The following is a 24,700-nucleotide window of genomic DNA, read 5'->3' as shown; positions in this document are numbered from 1 at the left end:
GCTGTTTTCATCCTATAATTTGCCCTATGCCATCTGCAATCTGCTTGGAGGGCAGCCAACATCACCACAAAACATAATCAAGGTGCAAAAACGGATCCACTTAAGTACAAACCTATCAGCTTACTTCCAATCACCAGTAACGTCATGAAATCCATAAATGCAGTTGACATCAAATCCTTCCTTTTCTCCAAAGGTCTGATCTCAAACGATCAGATTGGACTCAGACCAGGTCTCTCTGTCCTGGACATGCTGTTTTTGCTCTTGAAACAATGGATGGAGGCCCTCAATCTCCGATACAAGATCAGGGCCGTCTCTCCAAACATACTTTCTGCATTCGTTATAGTCTGGTCTTCCATGGCTTACTGCCTTCCTCCACTCTTACAGCCAACGTGTGGCTCTCAACAGAATCCATGCATCTCCTCTCACTGTTAAGGCTGAAGTACCCCCAAGGCAGTGTTCTGGGCCCAGTCCTATTCCTAATCTTCATTAACGATCTATCTGACTCACGGAAGAACCCTTTTTATCTCTTTGCTGATAAGTCTACCCTCTGCCGCATCTGTCATCCCTCACATCGGCATGCAGTGGCTTATTCCCTCTCTGAATAACCTTGATAGAATCACAATCTTGTCAAACACCAGGAATATGCAGTCTTTCAATCCTGACAAATCTCATACTCTCACTTTGTCTCTCCAGAACGACCACCTGGTGAACCCTCCCATTTACTTCCTTAACAAATGTTTTTAAGAGGTTCAGTCACTGAAATTTTTGGTCTCACCATCAGCCATGATTTTTCTTTTCCAAGTTGGCCTCCAAAGCCAGTTGCCGACCAGTCACAATCCATCGTACAAAGTCCTTTCTTGGCACATCTGAACTTTTGTCTACTTATAAGGCATTCATCCTCAGTTTGATGGAGTAATGTTCTCGTCTTTGCATTGGTGCCTCTTCCTCACACCTTGCTCAGCTCGACACCATGGAAACTACGGCCTTGAAAGTCATTGCTATCTCCCGTGATGAGTCTTTGGACCTGTTACGTTCACATCACAGATAGGTCGGTGGTCTCGCTGTCTTCTACTGCCTCCTTTCTGGTCTTGCACTGTCTGCCTTTTTCCGTGCTCTGCCATCCACCCCTCCTCCCCTTCCTGGTTTCTTCAGGGTGTACATAGTCTGCCAGGATCCACTTTTGGTGAAACTTCCCAAATACAGGCACACTGCTTACCTTCACTTATTCGTTCCACTTTTCTCTCACCTATGCAACTTGTTCAGTCTGTTCAATCTCATTCTTCTCTCCAGTGCTTCAAGACTGCTGTTCACCACCATTTCAGTTCATCCCCCACACGTACCCATGATATTTCCTACCTATATTCACACCCTCCCCCAAGCTCACCTCTTTCCATGTTTCCAGGTTATCAGGTTTCCCCGTGCTCCCTCACTCTCCTTTTCGGTTTTTCTTTTGTTCCATTTCTACTTCTTTCCCAGTTTTCCCTTCCACTTCTCTGATTCAGAGTTTACACCTGCACACAGCTTTGTCACCACCTGTGTCCTCATCCCCCTCCCTTTGTTCTCATTCCCCCTGTCCTTTCTTCCCCCAGATTTTCTATTTGTCCTTCTACCCTGCTGTTGGTGTGTACACGGCCCCCTACCCCACCCTCCTATTTTCATTGTTATTTTTGTTTTATGTCCTGGTCATCCATGAGCCAAGACTCGGATTGCAAAAAACACATTTCAAATGGCACACCCCCTTAATGAAAACCAACAGATGAAAGCAATCCTCTTTCAACTCACAAAGTAAGTGTTTTCTTCTTCATTGTATGCAAGGTGCACAACACCATAAGAACCCTGCATATCACAAGCACCATAACTTAGAATGATGTTGGCAATTTATAAAGAAAATCAAAAAGTCACAACAATAAAATTACGAGGAACCACTTTTTTTTGCAAAATTCACACATATACGGTATAGTACACAACAACTGTACACAATTTGATAAGGAGGATAAGACAAAGTGAGAACAATGGAATAAGAGACAAAGGAAAGACTTAAATAGAGAAGGGAATATGGATGCAGGGTAATAAATAAGTAATACCTATGAAGTTTACAAACCTTCCCAATCTCTCTCAGCACCTTGTACTGATTTAAGCGTACACAATCCTGGGGTGGTGTTGGGAAGGGGTCGGGGGAACAATGATAAGAAAGTAACAATAATAAACTTCACCGTCGTGTTCTATGCTTGTGATACATCCATCCACGAATCTCAACGTCATACATCCAGTCAATGCATCTCTACACAAGTCAATGCATTCCGATCTGAACGGATCGCTCATCATGATCAGAACCCGGGTTCAGAACCCCACGTATTTGTCCATTGTGTGATTATGTCCTGGTAAACTACGGTAAAGCACACTGATGTCTGCTCGTGCCTTTGTCATGCATGTGATATATGCGCAGGCTCTAACATGGGCCTTATATTGAGATGAGTATAAACTTTCAGAGTGGGCAGCACAGACACTTTTAATGGCAGGCTTTCGAGTTTGGCACAATTTTCATGAAATTAAAAGTTCTAATATGAAGGTATTGCCCTGCAATTAAAAAACCCCCAATGAGCTTTAAAATGTGACACCATGTCTTTATTTATCTCTGAGTGTAAGGAGAAGGTAGGATGGGCAGAAGAAAAAGAAGGGTAGAGGGGAAGTGTGGAAGGGGTGGGGTGGGGGGGGGGGGGGACTTGCACAAGTTATGAGATTGCACAATTATCCCACGTGGACTTGCACAAGTTATGAGATTAATAATTGTAATCTCCTACATGGACTTGTGAATAATAATCTCTTACGTTGACAGGGGGGCATTTAAAAGGGTTACAGCAGTAGCACAAAGGATCACTTAGCAGGACAGGCCACCAGTCTCTGGATATATTATGAACAGGTTTCAACTTCATTCAGAAGAAACGATGTAATTGGGGTAATACAAGAGATAAACTAGAACGGCACTCGGTCAGAGCAAACCTCCGCCAGACTGAACAATTTATGTTTTGTATCCCACTGATAGGTCGGATCTGCATTTGGAACTGAACATAAATCGAATCAGCTTGTTATTGTCACCTAACCAACTCATCCACCAAGTTTTGCCATAATCAATTCACAACTTTTTGAAATATATCATTTTTGGCCCTAATGTCTCAATGGTGAAGATTCACTTTAAAAAAAAATTTTTTTTTCTCGTATCCGGATCTTCACCAAAATCGAATCCGTTTGTTCAAGTCACATAACCAACCTATCCACCAAGTTTCGTCTGAATGCGTCGACCACATTTTGAGATACCCTGCTCACAGACAGGCAAACAAACAGACGGGGCGGGGTGAAAACATAACCTCCATCCACCTTCGGTGGCGCAAGTCAACAAACGACGGGAGTCAGAGAGCAAATCAATTAATTTAGTTAGGCATTAAATCCCATGCAGCAGAGACAGCATCTTTATCCTACTAATTGGAACATTAGTGAGGGGTCGTTACACCAATTAGTCACGCTCGTTAAGTGGGCAGCTCCAAGAAAGCACCCAAGCAATTGGAACACTTGACTGTGTAATTAGTTTTCACCAACCATTCGTTTTTCACTTTGCTTGTTTTATGCTCTACTGTTTACGGCTTCTCGGTGTACACATCGAAAGGTTAAACATGAATTCCCGGTGTGAAGAATGCCCCGACGTCGATATGGGTTTCATGTCGTCAAATGTTGACAATTAAAGTAGACAGATTTATAAATGTACTAACCTTTAAAATCTGACTCCATGTTCTATATTTATCTCTGAGTGCAAGGAGAAGGTAGGATGGGAAGATTTAATTTATGTCTGTTCAATTTATTTTGGAGATTTGAAAACATGTAAATCTTTCAAATCTTCACTATACTGGATCACAAAACCAATGTTTCCATCCACCCACTGCCTCTCCTCCACCCATGCATATGCTGCAACCCTCATTTGTTTGCAAGTGAGAGCCCGTTTAGTAGCTGTGCTCAGAAACATTCAGAACCAATGTCTCTGCTTGTAAGCCACCTATAGGAGCTTCTGTTTTTCATGTTTACACCGACATTTTGACCATTGTGTGATTGATGAATCGATATGCCATTGAAGATCGATGACATACCCTGCAACCTGATAAGCCCTGCCATGTTCCAGGATAGTATGCAGTGCAGATCTTGAACGATCATGACAATGATCGTTCAAGAAGCTGTACAAAAAGTATGCATCAGAGCAGGTCAATGAGGATGTTCGTCTATGGTCTCCAGTGAAGGAAGCAAATAATAAGATGTACAAGTCCAGTAAAACAAGCGTTACGCCTAGGTCCCCCGTCGGTGAAGTGATGCGAGTTGACAAAGTGGAAGACGCAAGGCGGCCATCTTGGATTTTGACGTGGCGACCCAATTTTCAATGGCGTTCTTCCTTATGCCTAGATACACCCACACACCACATTAGAAGTTGGTACTTCGCTTATTTTTCAAGATATTCCGCTCACAAGGTTCAGACATACATGGCGACGGCCATCTTGGATTTTCACGTGGCGACCCAATTTTCAATGGCCTTCTTCCTTGTGCCTAGATACACCCAAACATCAGATTAGAAGTTGGTACTTTGCTTATTTTTCAAGATATTTCACTCACAAAGTTCAGACATATTTATGGTGGCGGCCATCTTGGATTTTGACGTGGCGACCCAATTTACAATAGCGTTCTTCCATATGCCGAGATACACCTACACACCAAATTAGAAGTTGGTACTTCACTTATTTTTCAAGATATTCCGCTCACAAGGTTCAGACATACATGGCGGCGGTCATCTTGGATTTTGACGTGGCGACCCAATTTTCAATAGCGTTCTTCCTGATGCCGAGATACACCCACACACCAAATTAGAAGTTGGTATTCCGCTTATTTTTCAAGATATTCATCTCACAAGGTTCAGACATACATGGCGGCGGCCATCTTGGATTTTGACGTGGCGACCCAATTTTAAACAGCCTTCTTGTTTGTGCCTAGATACACCAACACTCCAGACTAGAAGTTGGTACTTCACTTATTTTTCAAGATATTCCGCTCACAAGGTTCAGACATACATGGCGGCGGCCATCTTGGATTTTCACGTGGCGACCCAATTTTCAATCGCCTTCTTCCTTGTGCCTAGATACACCCAAACATCAGATTAGAAGTTGGTACTTTGCTTATTTTTCAAGATATTTCACTCACAAAGTTCAGACATATTTATGGTGGCGGCCATCTTGGATTTTGACGTGGCGACCCAATTTACAATAGCGTTCTTCCTTATGCCGAGATACACCCACACACCAAATTAGAAGTTGGTACTTCGCTTATGTTTCAAGATATTCATCTCACAAGGTTCAGACATACATGGCGGCGGCCCTCTTGGATTTTGACGTGGCGACCCAATTTTAAACAGCCTTCTAGCTTGTGCCGAGATACACCTACACACCAAATTAGAAGTTGGTACTTCGCTTATTTTTCAAGATATTTCGCTCACAAGGTTCAGACATATATATGGTGGCGGCCATCTTGGATTTTGACGTGGCGACCCAATTTTCAAAAGCGTTCTTCCTTATGCCGAGATACACCCACACACCAAATTAGAAGTTGGTACTTCGCTTATTTTTCAAGATATTCATCTCACAAGGTTCAGACATACATGGTGGCGGCCCTCTTGGATTTTGACGTGGCGACCCAATTTTAAACAGCCTTCTAGCTTGTGCCGAGATACACCTACACACCAAATTAGAAGTTGGTACTCCGCTTATTTTTCAAGATATTTCGCTCACAAGGTTCAGACATATATATGGTGGTGGCCATCTTGGATTTTGACGTGGCGACCCAATTTTCAAAAGCTTTCTTCCTTATGCCGAGATACACCCACACACCAAATTAGAAGTTGGTACTTCGCTTATTTTTCAAGATATTCATCTCAAGTTTCAGACATACATGGCGGCGGCCATCTTGGATTTTGACGTGGCGACCCAATTTTCAATAGCGTTCTTCCTGATGCCGAGATACACCCACACACCAAATTAGAAGTTGGTATTCCGCTTATTTTTCAAGATATTCATCTCACAAGGTTCAGACATACATGGCGGCGGCCATCTTGGATTTTGACGTGGCGACCCAATTTTAAACAGCCTTCTTGCTTGTGCCTAGATACACCCACACACCAGACTAGAAGTTGGTACTTTGCTTATTTTTCAAGATATTTCGCTCACAAGGTTCAGACATATATATGGTGGCGGCCATCTTGGATTTTGACGTGGCGACCCAATTTTCAATAGCGTTCTTCCTTATGCCGAGGTACACCCGCACACCAAATTAGAAGTTGGTACTTCGCTTATTTTTCAAGATATTCATCTCACAAGGTTCAGACATACATGGCGGCGGCCATCTTGGATTTTGACGTGGCGACCCAATTATAAACAGCGTCCTTCCTTGTGCCTAGATACACCCACACGCCAGATTAGAAGTTGGTACTTCGCTTATTTTTCGCGATATTTCGCTCACAAGGTTCAGACATATATATGGTGGCGGCCATCTTGTATTTTGACGTGGCGACCCAATTTTCAATAGCGTTCTTCCTTATGCCGAGATACACCCACACACCAAATTAGACGTTGGTACTTCACTTATTTTTCAAGATATTCATCTCACAATGTTCAGACATACATGGCGGCGGCCATCTTAGATTTTGACGTGGCGACCCAATTTTCAATAGCGTTCTTCCTTTTGCCTAGATACACCCACACACCAGATTAGAAGTTGGTACTTTGCTTATTTTTCAAGATATTCATCTCACAAGGTTCAGACATACATGGCATCAGACATACATGGCGGCGGCCATCTTGGATTTTGACGTGGGTTGCACACACACACCAAATTTGAATGCGGTCCTTCGCTTACGCACGCACGCACGCAAACACGCACGCACGCACGGACGGACGGACACACGGACGGAGGCGAAAGCCATAGTCCCCCTTTCGCTACGCTGTGCGACGGGGGACAAAAAACGTCATGTAGGAAATGTACTGTGATATTGCTCTAAAATATACATGTTCTTTTCGTCATATATTTGTCTTATTCTTATTCAACCCGGGCGAAGCCGGGTACCTCAGCTAGTATGTAAATAAGGGAGGAGTGTGTGTGTGTCTGTCTGGATGTCCGCTTATAACCCAAGAACTACACATCGGAGAAAAGCTTTAGACACAGATTCGGAATCAGCATAAAATCCCGGTGGTTATAGGCTACTTTTTATTTTAATATCAATGGTTTAAAAAACCGGGCCAGCTGCACTTCCACTTGAGGCCACAGCCAGAGCAATTTCCGACTTTTGACGAACCTTGGCCAGGATGATATTAATGAGGAATGTTTTTCCTGTCCTGCCAGGAGCATCGAGGAAGAATATCTTGCCAGCATCATCACCAACACTCTTCAGGATTGAATTAAAGGCTTGCTGTTGGTCCTCAACCATTCTTGGGACATTCTGCTCTACAAATGTGGTCAGCTCTTCCATGTTGTAGTTTGTGGCGGCGCTATTGCCCCTTTCCGATCCCATGACGCATTGCGGTTCTGATTCGCGATAAGGTCTATGCGCTATCACCGACACTTTTTCACCGTTTTCATACCTTTTAATCAGATTTAACTTATCTTCCATCGTAACCACATTACGCTTGGAAACACTAGCATTATCCTTCTTCGGACCCATGGCTAACACAGACACAGTAAAGGAATACTGTACGTCGCCTCTGTTTTGAATGAGAACCAGCAGTTGCGTGTACGTACACTTTTAAATTGTTTTTTAGCTTCTTTTATTGTTAATTTATGTACTATTTTATTTATTTTAAATATATTTTTAAGGAAAAAATTTTTTTTCACGTCCGTAGGAGTGACGTAAATTCGCACATAATGACGTTCACTGCCCTGTCATGAAAGAAATTATGATTCTCTTGAAAAAGTGACAGATGAAGATCAGGCAGTAAACTTCCCAACTGAGTTTCTCAACAGTCGTCAGCCTCAAGGACTCCCAACACACAGGTTGATTCTCAAGGTGGGAGCACCAATCATGCTTCTAAGGAATCTTGATCCACCAAAGCTGTGTAATGGAACACGATTGACAATCCAGCAAATGATGCCGCATGTCCTAGAGGCAACCATCCTCTCAGGACAATACAGAGGACAGAAAGTATTCATTCCAAGGATACAACTTATTCCACCTGACCTTCCATTCTCCTTCAAGAGGATTCGGTTCCCCATCAGGCTATGTTTTGCTATGTCCATCAACAAGGCGCAGGGGCAATCAATGAAGGTTGTAGGCCTGAACTTCACAGAACAAGTGTTTGCCCATGGCCAGCTGTACGTGGGCTGCTCGAGGGTTGGAAAACCAAGCAATCTTTATGTCTTGGCACCAAGTAAGAAAACCAGAAATGTTGTATACCCAGAGGTTTTGAGAAATTGAAAATTGAAAAAACGTCATGTAGGAAATGTACTGTGATATTGCTCTAAAATATACATGTTATTTTCATCATATATTTGTCTTATTTTTATTCAACCCGGGCGAAGCCGGGTACCTCAGCTAGTGTATGTGTATGTACTAGGGCATGCCCGTACTATATATATATCTAAAAGTATATCCCCCCCCCCCCTCTATTTACATGCAATGGTTTGGTCCAAAGCTAACGGCTTGCGAGTACGGTGACAATCCCCCCCCTCTATTTACATGAAATGGTTTGGTCCAAAGCTAACGGCTAGCGGAGTTTGGTAAAGAAAAGAAATCGCCATAGCGTGCACAAATGCGCAGGAAAGCGAAAGAATCGCAAATTAGTTTTAATTAGTTTTAAAACATAGTTTAACGCCAACATAGCGGCAACATAGTTTGCCAACGTGAAATAAATGAATACGCTCTCAAATGTGCCAAAAAAAAAAAAAAAACGCTACCCGTACGCTCTACCCCGCACGTACGCCCGTAAACAAAAAAAACAACGCTCTTCGCTTCTGCCCTTCGCTCTGACTGAATTGGGAGAAATAATGCGCATAAGAAATCGAGAAATTATTATTTTCTCCGGAAGAAATCGAATTACGTACCGTAATGGCGCACGCGCTGGGCTCAGCATCAGCTCGCTCTCACATCGGCCACGCCTACGCAATAACGCGTTCTGTGATTGGATGCCGGAAGTGCAGTCCTCACTGTCCGGAAGGTCGCAAATCGCAGTTACGATGAATCGCAAATTAGTTTTAATTAGTTTTAAAACATAGTTTAACGGCAACATAGTTTGCCGACGGGAAATAAATGAATACGCTCTCAAATGTGCCATCCGAGGCAGAGTCTGTTCGCCACGTTCGGCACACGTGATAGCTCGCTGCTCTCTGATTGGTTGAATCGTTTTTTGGACATAGCTCGGTAACTACTTCTGCGATTAATTTAAAACCTTGAAAAGGCACATCCTCGGGTCCCCAGCAATATACCTGGCAAGTTTCAAGTATATCGGACCGGTAGTTGTCGAGAAACAGCGGTCACAGACATACAAACATACAAACATACAAACGTACAAACAAACATACACACAGAGATTACTGGAATTATAGATAGATATATATATATATATATATATATATATATATATATATATCTCTATATATAAAGGAGGAGTGTCTGTGTGTGTGTGTGTGTGTGTGTGTGTGTGTGTGTCTGTCTGGATGTCCGCTTATAACTCAAGAACTACACATCGGAGAAAAGTTTTAGACACAGATTCGGAATCAGCATAAAATCCTGGTGGTTATAGGCTACGTTTTATTTTAATATTGTTGTGAATATGAGAATGTTTTTTATTTTGTTGTGGTGGTAAAATGTTGTTGTAAAATATCACCCCTCCTCCCTCCGTTGTGGTTGTATAAAGGTCAAAGGGCGTTCCCGTAGTTAGTCCATAAAAGTTAGTCCATAAAAACATACATGCAGGACACGATATATCTTTTCTTTTGACAGTTATATCTTATTCTGTGTTTTAGGATAAGGCTGTGTCTCCCATTAATTGAAATACTCCATTGCACCAGTGAAAGAGAATAGATCCCCCTTTCATTCCCATCCCCAAAAATCCCCATTTCCTTCACATCCCCCTTTCGTGATTGCCGACCCTCGATTGCCATATTACATCCCCTCTCGTCATTGCTGAGCCCTCGATTCCCAATCACCTCCCCTCCAATAACCGCCATTGACCACGAGGCTCGAGTCAGGGAAGAAAGGCGTGTCTCCACCTCGTCAGAGGAGGGGAGGGGCGCGCCCGCCCGTCGTCGTCCGGGGCGGAGCCCGAGGGTCGTGCGACCAGCCAGGGCCGAGGTGAGCGCCCCGATGGGCGTGTCCAAAGCGCCGGGGGCGTGATCGCTGGGGGCGCTATAAAAGGGCGCAACCGGAAGTGGAGCGGGAGAAGAAGCAAGAGAGATGCACTCTGGGTTGGAAAAAGAAGGGTTGTGAAGAGAGGAGGAGTTGGTTGCAAGGAGTTGGTCACAGTCGGTTGCCAGAGAGGGGAGTCGGTGGTGAGAAGTGAGAGAAGCAAGAAAGAGTTGAGGGTTGAGGGTTGAGGGACCAGACCAGTGAGACAAGTCCTGGGAACGCAGCGGGCGGAGGCCGCCGCAGCAGCGACACCCGGCAACCGCCAAAGGGGGCCTGAACGGCGGTTTGGAGCAGGGCCAACAAAAAGGAACGGCGGCTGCCAAACGCACGATTGAGCTGCAAGACCCCCCCTTGGACCTTTCCTCTCCCGCCAGCCATCCACCTTCTGCCATCCCTGGCATTCCCCGCGTGAGTCAGCGTTCTGTTTGTTCTGTCCTGGGATATAAGTTAAGTCTGTAGGTAAGCTAAATTTGCACTGTGTCACCTGCGTCTTGTGCTTGTAAATAAACGTGACCTCTGTCTTTTTGCTTGTGTGTAAATAGTAGGAATAAATGTAGTAGTATTTCAAACCTTTTTTTTGTCTCCGTTTTCCTCTTGCATTGCGTCGCTTTTGTCTTTTCCCTCATTGAGCAGCTAGGGTGCGATACAACCAACGTTCGGGTGGAATCGGGTGAGTTTTGTTAGGTCGCGGTTCTAAACCACCGCTCGGTCTATAACATCCTAACCGCGATCAGTAACAATATCAATGGTTTAAAAAACCGCGCCAGCTGCAATTCCATGGTGTAGTTTGTGGCGGTGCTATTGCCCCTTTCCGATCCCGCGGTTGCGCGTACGTACAGTATACTGTACGTACATATTTATATATTTTCAATGTGCTTTTTATTGTATTTTAAATTGTTTTTTAGCTTCTTTTATTGTTAATTTATGTACTATTGTATTTATTTTAAATATATTTTTAAGGAAAACAAATGTTTTCACGTCCGTAGGAGTGACGTAAAGTCGCACATAATGACAAAATGCGCGCCATTTTTTCGCGCCAAGAACGAATAAACGGTAGTTGAGATTTTATTCGAATTCGAATTCCATTAAATTTCAACTGTTGGAAACAATAATTATTTCAACTGTTGGAAATTGAAATAATTATTGTTTCCAACAGTTGAAATTTAATGGAATTCGAATTCGAATAACATCTCAACTAAAAAAAAAAAACGTCGCATTTTAAAATTATGACGTCATCAGCGTATTTCGGAACGTTAATTTTTCAACTTCATATTCGGAATCAGTACGTCCCAGAGCAACTACAGCACACCTTAAATGTTTAAAAAACCTTCGGGTTTTAAAATTATGACGTCATCAGCGTATTTCGTAAGGTTAATTTTTCAACTTTGCCGACAATGACTTCCGACTTCCGGGTTCGGAATGCGGGACCAATCCAATTTGACAGGGAATAAAAAATAAATGCGACATTCAATTGACTGACAATGACTTCCGACTTGACTCCCCCTCCCCCTTCCCTCCCCCTCCACCCTAACCCCTCCCCTTCTCCCCTCCCCCCTTTCTCCCTCCCCCTCCCCCCTTTCTCCCTCCCCCTCCCCTCCCCCTCCCTTCCCCCACCCCCATCCCCTCCCCCTCCCACTCACCCTCCCCCCTTTCTCCATCCCCCCTCCCCCCTCCACTCCCCCCTCCCCTCCCCCTCCCTTCCCTCCATGGCCCTCCCTTTCCCCCATGCCCCATCCCCTCCTCCCCACCCCCTCCCCTTCTCCCCTCCCCCTTACCCCTCCCCTCCCCTCCCCTCTCCCCCCTCCCCTCCCCCCTCCCCTTCCCCCCTCCCCTCCCCCCTCCCCTTCCCCCCTCCCCTCCCCTCCCTCCACTCCCTTTCCCCCCTGCCCCGTCCCCTCCCTCCTCCCCCTCCCCCCTCCCCTTCTCCCCTCCCCCCTTGCTCCTCCCCCTCCCCCCTCCTCCCTCCCCCTTCTCTCCTCTCCTCCTCCCCCTCCCCTCTTCTCCCCTCCCCCCTCCCCCTCCCCACTCCCCTCCGCCTCCCCTCACCCCCTTCCCCTCCCCCCTTTCTCCATCCCCCTCCCCCTCCCCGGCCCCTCCCCTCCCTTCCCCCCTCCCCCCTTTCTCCCTCCCCCCTGTCCCCTCACCCTCCCCCCTCCCCTCCTCCCATGCCCTCCCTTTCCCCCCTATCCCCTCCCCTCCCCCTCCCCATGACAGTATGGGGTCATGGCACATCAAGATTAGAGTATGGGGTCATGGCATATCCAGATTAGAGTATGGGGTCATGGCATATCCAGATTACAGTATGGGGTCATGGCATATCCAGATTAAAGTATGGGGTCATGGCATATCCAGATCACAGTATGGAGTCATGACATATCCAGATCACAGTATGGGGGCATGGCATATGCAGATCACAGTATGGGGTCATGGCATATCCAGATCACAGTATGGGGTCATGACATATCCAGTTCACAGTATGGGGTCATGGCATATCCAGATCACAGTATGGGGTCATGGCATATCCAGATTACACTATGGGGTCATGGCATATCCAGATTACACTATGGGGTCATGGCATATCCAGATCACAGTATGGGGTCATAGCATATTCAGATTACACTCTGGGGTCATGTCATATCCAGATTACACTATGGGGTCATGTCATATCCAGATCACAGAATAGGGTCATGGCATATCCAGATCACAGTATGGGGTCATGACATATCCAGATTACACTATGGGGTCATGGCGTATCCAGATTACAGTATGGGGTCATGGCATATACAGATTACAGTATGGGGTCATGGCATATCCAGATTACAGTATGGGGTCATGGCATATCCAGATTACAATATGGGGTCATGCCAGCATTATTTACAAGTTTCATCCAAATCCGTCCATAACTTTTTGAGATATCCTGCTCACAGACAAACAGGGGTGAAAACATAACCTCCGTCCACCTTCGGTGGTGGAGGTAATCATCACTTCATCAGTGGCTTCTGTACCATGTTGGCCCGTTTGGTGTTCTCTTATGAGCATTTAGCCCCTGATGCTGGAATCCCAGTTTCATATCCCATATAGTGTTTCTTTGTCCATTGTCTATCAAAAAAAGAAAAAATGCGGGAATATAAAATGAAAGGAGAAAGATTGGCAAACATGAAGGTGCTAGATGGTGAGAGAAAGGACAGGGTCATTGATGAAGAGCAAGAATTTTGGGTTGAATTATATCCAAGACGGAAAGGATGGATTGCAAAAGCTGCTCATCCCAGAGCCCATCTATATGCAACCCATTGCACGCTGCTCAGGAGTACAAGAAAAGAGTCAGTCATTTTGTTGATATCTGTATTTTTCATCACTTTTCCTCCCGGCATACAAGAGAGACATGCATTATTGTGACACATTTCCCCAGGCATTAAGGATTTTATCCCGCTCGCTGTGCACTCATTACAAGATTCTCTGTAATGGTGTCACACCCCTACCTTGCAGCAGAGACGAGGAAAGCACGACCTCTCTTTGCACGACATTACCTGAGCAATCCCCTTCTTGCGCCAGTCAGTGGCATGCCTGATAGAACCCTTCTGTGAACCCGTTAATGAGATAAATTACCACTTTTACAAAACAAACTTCAGCACCTTTGTAAAGAAGATTATTGAAAACAAATGTGGGCTGAATAAAAGGACATTTTTCATTAGCCTCACCTGTTCCCAAAGGGACGTTTGTTTGTTTGTGTGTATGTGTATATGCATATGTATGTATGTATGTGTATATGTATGCATGCATGCATGTATGTATATGTATGTGTGTATGTGTGTGTATATGTGCATATGGGAACGTGTAGCGGTTACCGGTAGCATGACACAATTACCCTGCACCGGCCGATGACGCAACCGGCGAGCGGTCACGTGTCCGGACTCGCCCGGGTGTGTTGAGACTTGCCTTTACCGGGCGAACGCTTGCCTTGCATACCACGCCCCGTTGAGAGGCGTGGCTTATCTATTTGCATACCACGCCCCGCCTGAGAGGCGTGGCTTTTGTGTGTTGAGTTTCTGATATATATTGCCGCCCGTTCGATGGGCTGATTCAGTGCTTTGGAGTTCGTTTGAGTGAGCTGGGAATAAATAGCTCAGAGAAACCTAATTCCTGGCGTCGTCCATTTTGTCCGATTTTATCGTGCAAGCACAGCTCCCACAATTGGTGACTCCTTTCTACGAACACGGCGATGGAGTCAGCTGTAGCTTTGAAGCTCCCGGGCTTTTGGGAATCTCACGCTGCCGTTTGGTTTGCTCAAGCGGCTTCACAATTCGCCCTGCAGAACATTACGGAGGACACGACGCGCTACCCCCACGTGGTCTCCGCACTCAACGCCTCCTCCGCTTCCCGGGTTCTGAGCTTCCGACAGCACCCGCCGGACGCCGCCAAATACGGCGCGCTCAAAGACCTACTCCTCGGTGCGTTTGGACTCACGGAGACCGAACGCGCACGACAACTACTCGACCTCCCGGAGCTGGGTGAGGCCCGTCCGTCCGAAAGCATGGACCACATGCTTGCTCTTCTCGGTGATCACAGCCCGGACTTCCTCTTCCGCGAGCTGTTCCTCCAGCGGGTACCCGGGCAGGTACGGTTAGCTTTGGCTAATTCACCCATCACGGACCCTCGCGCCCTGGCCAAGGAGGCAGATAAAATTTTCTCGGCCAGGCGACACGTCGGAGCGGCCACCTGGGACCCTGGGCCGACCGAGGCAACGCCCGCGCCACGACCGGCGCCTCCACCGACCGAGTCAGCGCCACTGGCGGCAGCGGCCGCCGCGACGCCCCGTCGACCGAACCCGACGCGACCGCCGGAGCCTCCACCAGAGCGGACCATGTGCTATTACCACGCCAGGTTCGGGCAGAAGGCCAGAACGTGCCGCCCACCGTGCACTTTCGGCGGGTCGGGAAACGACCAGGCCGGCGCTCGCTGCCTGCCATGAGCGTCGGCCATTCAGGCAGCCTTATGTTTATCACGGACACGGAGTCCGGGCGGCGTTTTTTGTGTGACACCGGCGCTCAGCTGAGCGTGATACCCGCCTCGGTAGAGGACAAACAGGCCGCGCCTTGCGGCCCCGCTTTGGTCGCCGCAAACGGTTCCTCCATCCGCACCTTCGGTTCGCGCAGCGTCGCATTCTGCTTCGGGGGCCAGCGCTTCAGGTGGGACTTCATCACGGCGAACGTGCCCATGGCCTTGCTGGGTGCAGATTTTCTTTGCGCGCATGGGCTTTTGGTCGACGTCAAACGACGTCGGCTCATCAACACGGAGACCTTCAGCTCGCTCGCTTGCTCATTGAGCGGCTCCGCTCCGACCAAGCTAGCCTGCGCGCTCCAGGCTGTGGACGATTTCACCCGCCTACTCGCCGAGTTTCCCACCCTCACGCAGCCGACGTTTTCGGCCGTCGCCGTCAAGCACGGCGTCGAACACCACATCCCGACCACAGGTCCACCGGTCTACGCCAGGGCTCGCCGCCTCGACCCGGCCAAACTCGCCGTAGCGAAGGCGGAATTCGACGCGCTGGAGCGATTGGGAATTGTGCGGCGCTCGAATAGCGCGTGGGCCTCGCCCCTGCACATCGTGCCAAAACCGGGTCGCGTATGGCGAGCATGCGGAGATTACCGCCGCCTCAACGACGCCACGACCCCCGACCGGTACCCGATACCACACATACAGGACTTTTCCGCCCGTTTGGCGGGGCGGGTGATCTTCTCCAAGGTCGACCTCATTCGGGGCTACCACCAGGTACCTGTCCGGCCGGCCGACGTTCCGAAGACGGCTGTAATTACACCTTTTGGCCTCTTCGAGTTCCTCCGAATGCCGTTCGGCCTTAAGAACGCGGCCCAGGCCTTCCAGCGGCTGATGGACAGTGTGCTGCGCGATCTCACCTTTCTGTTCGTCTACCTGGATGACATTCTCATCGCCAGCACTTCCCGGGCAGAGCACCTCGTCCACCTGCGTACGCTTTTTGAGCGCCTCGCCCAGCACGGCCTCATCATCAACCTGGCGAAATGCCAGTTTGGCGTAACGGCCGTCGACTTCCTGGGGCACCGCATCACGAAGCACGGGGCCGTCCCGCTGCCTACCAAGGTGGAGGCAGTCACAAGTTTCGTGCGCCCTCGCTCCATCAAGGCCCTACAGGAATTTTGGGGGATGGTAAATTTCTACCACCGGTTCGTGCCTCGCGCCGCCCAACTCATGCGCCCCCTGTACGAAGCCCTCCAGGGCAAGCCGGCCAAGCACGTCGTCGCCTGGACCACAGAGATGGACGCGGCGTTCACGGGCGCTAAGCTGGCCCTCGCCAACGCGACCATGCTGGCGCACCCGGCGCTCGACGCACCCATCGCCCTCACCACGGACGCTTCCGACTACGCGGTGGGCGCCGTGCATGAACAGTGGGTGAACGGAGCTTGGCAACCGCTGGCCTTCTTCAGCCGGCAGCTTCGCCCTAACGAGCGCAAGTATAGCGCTTTTGACCGCGAGCTCCTCGGCCTTTACCTGGCTGTTCGCCACTTCCGCCATCTTTTGGAGGGCCGCCCGTTCACGGCGTTTGTGGACCACAAGCCGTGGTCTTCGCCATGGCCAAGGTTACGGAGCCGTGGTCGGCCCGCCAGCAGCACCACCTCTCCGCCGTGTCCGAATCTACGACGGACATCTGGCACGTCGCGGGCAAAGACAATGCTGTGGCCGATTGCCTCTCCCGGGCCGGCGCGAACGCCGTCCACCTGGGTGTGGACTTCGCCCGCATGGCGGCCGACCAGACCGCCGACCCCATGGTGCAAGCCCTCCGGACAGCGGACACAGGCCTGCGGTTGGCAGACGTCCCCTTCGAGGACACAGGCACAGTTCTCCTGTGCGATGTTTCCCTGGGCCAACCTCGCCCCATCGTGCCCACCGGATGGCGGCGGCACATTTTTGACGCCCCCCACGGCCTTTCCCACCCAGGCCGGAAAACATCACAGAAGCTTGTGGCAGCGAAATTCGTCTGGCACGGGCTCCGTAAAGACGTCCACGACTGGGCCAATGCCTGTGTCGCCTGCCAGCGCGCGAAGGTCCACCGGCACACCCAGGCCCTGTTGGCACCATTCGACGTGCCCGCGCGGCGCTTCGACCACGTCAATGTGGACCTGCTGGGACCCCTTCCCTCCTCGCGGGGCTTCACCCACCTCCTCACAATGGTGGACAGGACCACCAGGTGGCCGGAGGCTGTCCCGCTGGCATCAACAACATCCGCCAACGTGGCGCAGGCCTTCCTTGGCACCTGGATTGCCCGTTTCGGCGCCCCCTCGGACATCTCCTCCGATAGAGGCCCGTAATTCACCTCCGAGCTTTGGGGCGTGCTCGCCCAGGCCTTGGGGGTCAAGCTTCACCGCACCACGGCCTACCACTCCCAAGCCAACGGCTTGTGCGAGCGGTTCCACCGCTCGATGAAGGCCGCTCTCAGGGCCAGCCTCCAGGACGACGGTTGGGCCGACAGGCTCCCGTGGGTCCTATTGGGCCTCCGAACGGCCCCTAAAGAGGACCTCCAGGCTTCCACCGCCGAGCTGGTCTACAGCCAGCCACTGCGCATGCCGGGCGAATTCATCCCTGATGCCACTGGCCCCTGGTCCGCGGCTCGCCAACGCTAAGGAGGCCTCCAGGAGATTTGCCCCCGTGCCCACGTCCCACCTTGGCTGCCCCCAACCCCACGTCCCCCCAGCACTTCGCACTGCGGAGTACGTTTTTATCCGGCACGACGCACACCGGGGACCGCTCCGGCCGCCGTACGATGGACCTTTCCGGGTCCTGAAGAGGGACGACAAGTCGTTCACCATCGACATCGGCGGCAAGGCGGACCGCATCTCCGTGGACCGCCTCAAGCCGGCCCATTTGGACCTCGGCCAACCTCCACGGTTGGCCCTTCCTCCACGTCGGGGCCGTCCCCCGTCAACCAGGCCCCTCTCCCGACCATCCACCGCCCCGCCACCTACCACCCCCACACGAATCGTCAGGGATCGTTTCGGCCGGGTCATCAAGACCCCCCTCAAACTGACTCTCCCAGTGCATGTTAATTCTGGGGGGGGGGGGGGGGGGGGGCGCGTGTAGCGGTTACCGGTAGCATGACACAATTACCCTGCACCGGCCGATGACGCAACCGGCGAGCGGTCACGTGTCCGGACTCGCCCGGGCGTATTGAGACTTGCCTTTACCGGGCGAACGCTTGCCTTGCATACCACGCCCCGTTGAGAGGCGTGGCTTATCTATTTGCATACCATGCCCCGCCTGAGAGGCGTGGCTTTTGTGTGTTGAGTTTCTGATATATATTGCCGCCCGTTCGATGGGCTGATTCGGTGCTTTGGAGTTTGTTTGAGTGAGCTGGGAATAAATAGCTCAGAGAAACCTAATTCCTGGCGTCGTCCATTTTGTCCGATTTTATCGTACGAGTACAGCTCCCACAAACGTATATATATGGGAACGTACGCTGGATCAGTACGTTGCTGCGTCCTTGGACGACTCCTCAGCACCATCCTGACACACCACATTATGTGTGCTACAGAATGAGGTTTACGGCGGCCCGAGTGCAAATCCTGCCACCAACCTCCTTGAGAGAGGACCCAGTACCCTGCTACTCATTTCGCCCACCTCGGAAGGATGACAGGCTGCGTCAACCATGTGTGTGTGTGTGTGTGTGTGTGTGTGTGTGTGTGTGTGTGTGTGTGTGTGTGTGTGTGTGTGTGTGTGTGTGTGTGTATGTATATATATATTGTTGTGGTTTTGCAATAAAGAACACCCCCTCTAGTTAATAACACGACAACATGTAGCCTGCATTAGTCAGTTATTTCTTATCAAATGTAAAGATTAGCTCCCTTCCCATTGTGTAGTAATTAAAGCAAATATGCGTTGAGTTTAGGCAGGATTTCAAACTTCGTATGGTTGAAGAACAAAGACGTTGTTCATGTGCAAGGAGGTGTGGCTACAAGCACAGTCCACGTGATCAACCGCGACTGTGGTAGGCATGGCTAAAGGAACCTCCCACGTCACCAGCAGGTAACCAATGAGAGGTTGTGGACACGTAAGCTACCAATCAGGTCGTGGACTCTTCCCCAGAAAACTGCCCCAGCAAATTTCACCAGCAAACGACCAATGGGAGATCGTGGGCATGCAAACAACCGATGAGAGATCGTGGACACGCAAACAACCAATGAGAGGTCGTGGACACGTAAGCAACCAATCAGGTCGTGGAAACCTCCCCAGCAAACTACCAGTATTGCCTCGGCCAATAGGAGCTTGTGGAACATTCTCGGAGAGGTTTTCGACCTGATATAAACCCATGTCCATCGCACTTCGAGCTCTCTCTGCTCGCTCTCTCTGGCTGCCCTCCCTCGTCGTGGTCATTCAAGCTGGCTCGTCCTTCCTGCGCTCGGCCTTCGTTCCTCATGGTGCTTCATCCGAGCTGGGTCGTTGCCTGTGCTGAAATGTTCCCCGACCTGGACCGTCGTTCGTGCTGACTTTGATGCGGCAGCTCGTTCTGCAGACCCTCTTCAAGCTGCACGTCCTGAACGGGCCGTGAGCTGCGCACGGAAGCTGGCGAACACGAGTCTGCGGCTGCGCAATGCTCGGTAGGAGTTAACCTGTGTGATTCATCCTGTGTGTGTGTGTGTGTGTGTGTGTGTGTGTGTGTGTGTGTGTGTGTGTGTGTGTGTGTGTGTGTGTATGTGTGTGTGTGTGTGTGTGCAAGGTGCCTGTTGGGATTTAGATAGGTAAGAATTGATAAGCCTGCCTCTCGTCCTTCTTCTGTGAATAAGAAATAAAAGTGTACATTTCGTTTCCTTTCAACCTGTTCATGCACGTCTTTTCCCCATTGGCCCAGCATAATCCAAACCGAATTTGACTCTTTAATTAGGCCCATAAATCACGCAGCATAACCATGATTCACACCAGCGCAATTAACTCAGCTCAGCACACTCGATTGGAATAAGGTGTGAAATCGTGAAAGGGGGTTCATTTCCTGGTCTTTCGAACCACGTGGTCTCGAAGGTATTTGGGTAGTGACCAATAACCCTTCATCCATGGTTAGGAAATTGGCATTTGAAGTTGCTTAGCAATCCGTCGACCGCGAGTTTAGTCGCGATCGACGACCCCGTGGATCCGGTGTTTGTGGGGGAAACGGGGTCTTCACCCCCCTCCCCCCTTAGTTTGTCGACAGAACTGGGATCCGCAACAATATACATATGTATGTGTGTGTGTGTGTGTATAATATATACATACATATCTATCTATCTATCTATCTATCTATCTATCTATCTATCTATCTATCTATATATATATATATATATATATATATATATATATATATATATATATATATATATATATATATTGTCGCGTCCCGGCTGTTAAATGCTTCCAGCCCGGAATGCTGACGTTAATGTCCGGCTTCAAGTAGTCCACGGGGTGGACAAAGAGAACTCAATAAACACAACTGTGTTTTAATCGGCCTCTAGGGGTAGGCACGATGATTTATTGGCTCGATCTCAAAAACAATGGATGGTAACAGAGTGGAATACACAGCACAAAGCCTGCAGGAACTGTCGGCTCCAGAAGCTCCAAACACGACACAGGCAATATGACTCACAGTTCCAATCTACGATATCCGGGAATCACTCGTTCTCTTCCGGAGTTACTCACTCTTAAAATACAGAACTATAAACGATCAGCACAACTCGGCTGTCGTGAGGCTTAAAAAATCCCCGTTTTTCTATTTTCCACTCGACGCCTTCGAGCCACGTCCGTCGCACAAGATGGCGGCCGGCTCTCTCCCCCTCCACCAATCGCGTGCCGAATCGCCACCCAATCGCGTGAGGCTCAAAGGAGGTCACGTGACGTGGTGGGCGGGGCACTAATTTGGTGAGAACAAGGTGGTTTCTCACAGTCCTCCCCACCTAAGTAAAAAACCCGTCGGATAGACGGCGTTTTGAAACCAGTATTTGTAGTAGGTGCAAATCACATGGCAATATGATGGCGGTAATCGTTAACAGGCTTATACAATGAACAAGGTTTATCCACAACACAGTATTAAACACAATACACCACATTAATATCTACCCCACAAGAGTTACACTTCACACAAAGCACAATAGAGAGACAAGGGGGCCAAACTCAAGTTGGGGAAAGCGTTTACAGGAGGGAAAACGGACCGAGGAGCAAATAGCGTTTCCCGGAACTGGTTTTGGGCAAAGGTCCGACAAAATCCGCGGCAACAAACTGGAAAGGCTGACTGATCACGGGGAGGGGCCTTAGGGGTGCCTTGAAAACCTTCACTCCTTTTCCGAGTCGTTGACAAATGGGACAGCTAGCGCAATAGCGCTTGATGTCTCGCGACATGGCGGGCCATATGAACTGATTCTTGACCTTGGCTAAGGTCTTGGCAGCTCCGACATGACCCGAGGAAATATTGTCATGGGCCAATTGCATGACTGACTGACGATGCCTCCCCGGTACGACAACTCGGTGTCGAACCTTCCACGTCTGGGTGGAGGACATGTTCTTTGGGGAATACTTATGCATCAGCACACCTGCACCATTCACATAGTAGCCTGTTCGTCCCGCCTCGGAGGACTGATCCTCCTCCCCGGATTCGCCGACCGGCGAACACGTAGCTGGGGTCCCCGTGTTACAGGCGGGAGCGGTCCCTGAGGAGCACGGCACCTGAGGTTGGCTTGACGGGAGGCTCGGGTGGACTTCAACTGACGCAACGTCACCGTCGGGAACTGGAGTCGAGGCGCTAGGCTCCTCGGGCCAGAGTGAAGATATGTCTGACTCCGCCACTCTCTCCGCCTGTTTACTCTGGGATCTAGTGACCACCCCACAGGTCAGAGTCAATGACTCCTCCCTGGCCATGGCATCATTGCCAATCAGCAAGGAGACCCCGGGTACCGGGTAGTAGGGTACCACCGCACAGGTCATTGGACCCGTAAAAATGCCACTCCGGACCTCGAGGAGGGCAAGGGGATACCGGCCAGGAACCTGGTTAATGCCCCGAAGGATGATATACTCGCCGGTATAACGCATCTGAGAGGCCGGAACTACCCCCGCCCGGAGAACACACAGTGTCGCCCCAGTATCCCGAAGGTATTGGGCCTCAAACTTCAGCACCGAATCAGGGCCACCCACTAAGGCTGTCCCTGAATAATCCTGATACAGAGGATGAATGGAATTAGCCTCGGTGGCAGTGACCTCTGTCACCGATGCCACCGTCGTGTGCGAGGGCCCAGTTGATGACCTCCACTGACCTCCCTCCGATTTAACAGCAGGGTTGCCTCGGTAGGCCGGACTAGCTGGGTTAGAGAAGCAGCGGTCTCCACCGTGCCCCACGCGTTTGCAGAAATCGCACCAGGGCCGTGCCCTGGCCTGCAGCTCGCGACCGCCACCAGTGGAGGGCATCGGAGAACCCTTCCCCTCGATCCAGCCGCCGGGCAGACGGGGGGCGGTCTCGATCGCAGAATCCTCCGTCTTACGACGCGACTGCGTGACTCGCAACATTTTGCACGCCAAAACATGTTTATCAATAAGGTTGACGCAGTCTGACAAGGAAACAGTGTCTTTGTCGACAAGAAACAACGCTAAGTCAGGCGGAAGCTGTTGATCGATACGGTAACGCACCAGGAGTTCCGCAACCGCTTGAGGTAACTCAACCTTGCTCCCCTTGAACCATCTCTGCAGCTGTTCCAACAAGACCCGCGAATGTTCCTCATAGGTTTGACTGGACTGACGAGTCCAACTGAAAAAATTACGCCTATAAATACACGCGGACACCGCATAGGCGTTCAAAATCTCGGCCTTCAATTTCCTGTATTTGTTTGCGTCCTCGGTTGCCATCCTCGCATATACCTCCCTCGCCTTCTCAGATAGATGGCTAACAAGATGGCCGACCCACAAGCTCTCATCAATGCCACCGGAAGCCAACAACTTCTCCGCCATCTCCAGATACGCTTCTGGCTTCGTGTCTCCCGTCCAGTCCGGCAAACGAACATGAACAGTTTCCGGGACGCTTGCAGCAGACACCTCTGCCCGCAGTCGTTCAGTCAACATTCGCCACTCATGCTCTCTGACGCGTTCAGCTTCCGCTGCCGCATGCTCTCGGTCTTCTCGCTTAATACGCTCTGCCTCTGCCCTGTCATTCTCCCTGTTATACATGTCGAGTTGTTGAACCGGAGTCAGCCCGGTCCAGAAGGTCGAACGCATGCATTTAGTCATGATGGGATCGCTTCCTAACATATCGGGTTTAGTGACCGGGTCAAGGCTGATTGCGTCGCTCACATCGCCACCCACGTGACTGTCAACATGATCAGGTTGAACTCTCACTTCTCTGGTCGACATAGCTTGGCTACGAGTTATCATAAGACAAGGCACAAAACACTGAGTCTAAAAGGAGGCTGGATCGAAATATTTCAGCAATATCTTTCACCACATGGGACGGCAATTCACCCAGGGGAGGCAACAATATTGGGGTGGTACACGTAATTCAAACACAACGCTCTGTTGGGGAAATACGACCCGAACTACACAATATCACCAACGCACATCAAATTGCCAATGAGAAAAATGCAACGTACAAATAACTCACGTTTTTTTTTTGTTTTTTTTTTTGTCGGTTTGTTTGGAGGGATCCGGAAACTATTCACTTATCCGGTAGTGAAGTACCACACAAGATAGCGTCCTATGGTGAGAAAGTTCCTCCAAGATGGCGTCTGCTGGTGAGAAGGTTCCTCCAAGATGGCGTCTGCTGGTGAGAAGGTTCCTCCAAGATGGCGTCTGCTGGTGAGAAGGTTCCTCCAAGATGGCGTCTGCTGGTGAGAAGGTTCCTCCAAGATGGCGTCTGCTGGTGAGAAGGTTCCTCCAAGATGGCGTCTGCTGGTGAGAAGGTTCCTCCAAGATGGCGTCTGCTGGTGAGAAGGTTCCTCCAAGATGGCGTCTGCTGGTGAGAAAGTTCCTCCAAGATGGCGTCTGCTGGTGAGGAACGATGAGCAGATGCAGGAAGATGTCGTCCACTGCAGAATTCCCGTCTCAGTTCGAATGTCTCTTACTTGAATAATCCTTGGACGAGCAACCCATTTGTCGCGTCCCGGCTGTTAAATGCTTCCAGCCCGGAATGCTGACGTTAATGTCCAGCTTCAAGTAGTCCACGGGGTGGACAAAGAGAACTCAATAAACACAACTGTGTTTTAATCGGCCTCTAGGGGTAGGCACGATGATTTATTGGCTCGATCTCAAAAA

At 49.7% G+C, this 24,700-nt stretch overlaps 1 protein-coding gene across 7 annotated transcripts in view; it reads right to left on the bottom strand.

Moving 5' to 3' along the window:
• Positions 1-24,700, bottom strand: part of LOC137430052 (calcium/calmodulin-dependent protein kinase kinase 1) — a 102,882-nt gene that overhangs the window by 40,013 nt on the left and 38,169 nt on the right. For 6 of the 7 annotated variants that reach the window (XR_010984991.2, XM_068120555.2, XM_068120551.2 and 3 more), the window contains 2 exons: positions 2,102-2,149; positions 1,783-1,836 (listed from right to left, as the gene is read on the bottom strand). Coding sequence is in view for 5 of the 7 variants with exons in the window: in XM_068120555.2 (XP_067976656.2) it covers positions 1,783-1,836; positions 2,102-2,149 (102 nt within the window). In the remaining 2 variants the exon portion in view is untranslated. The remainder of the gene's footprint in view (positions 1-1,782; positions 1,837-2,101; positions 2,150-24,700) is intronic. The other variant, XM_068120553.2, reaches the window with a different exon arrangement.

Source organism: Myxine glutinosa, chromosome 6 (assembly GCF_964187855.1).
Source record: "Myxine glutinosa chromosome 6, kmMyxGlut1.1, whole genome shotgun sequence".
Taxonomy (NCBI): domain Eukaryota; kingdom Metazoa; phylum Chordata; class Myxini; order Myxiniformes; family Myxinidae; genus Myxine; species Myxine glutinosa.
The sequence above is the reverse complement of the archived record's forward strand: the minus strand, read 5'-3'. Positions and strand labels throughout refer to the sequence as shown.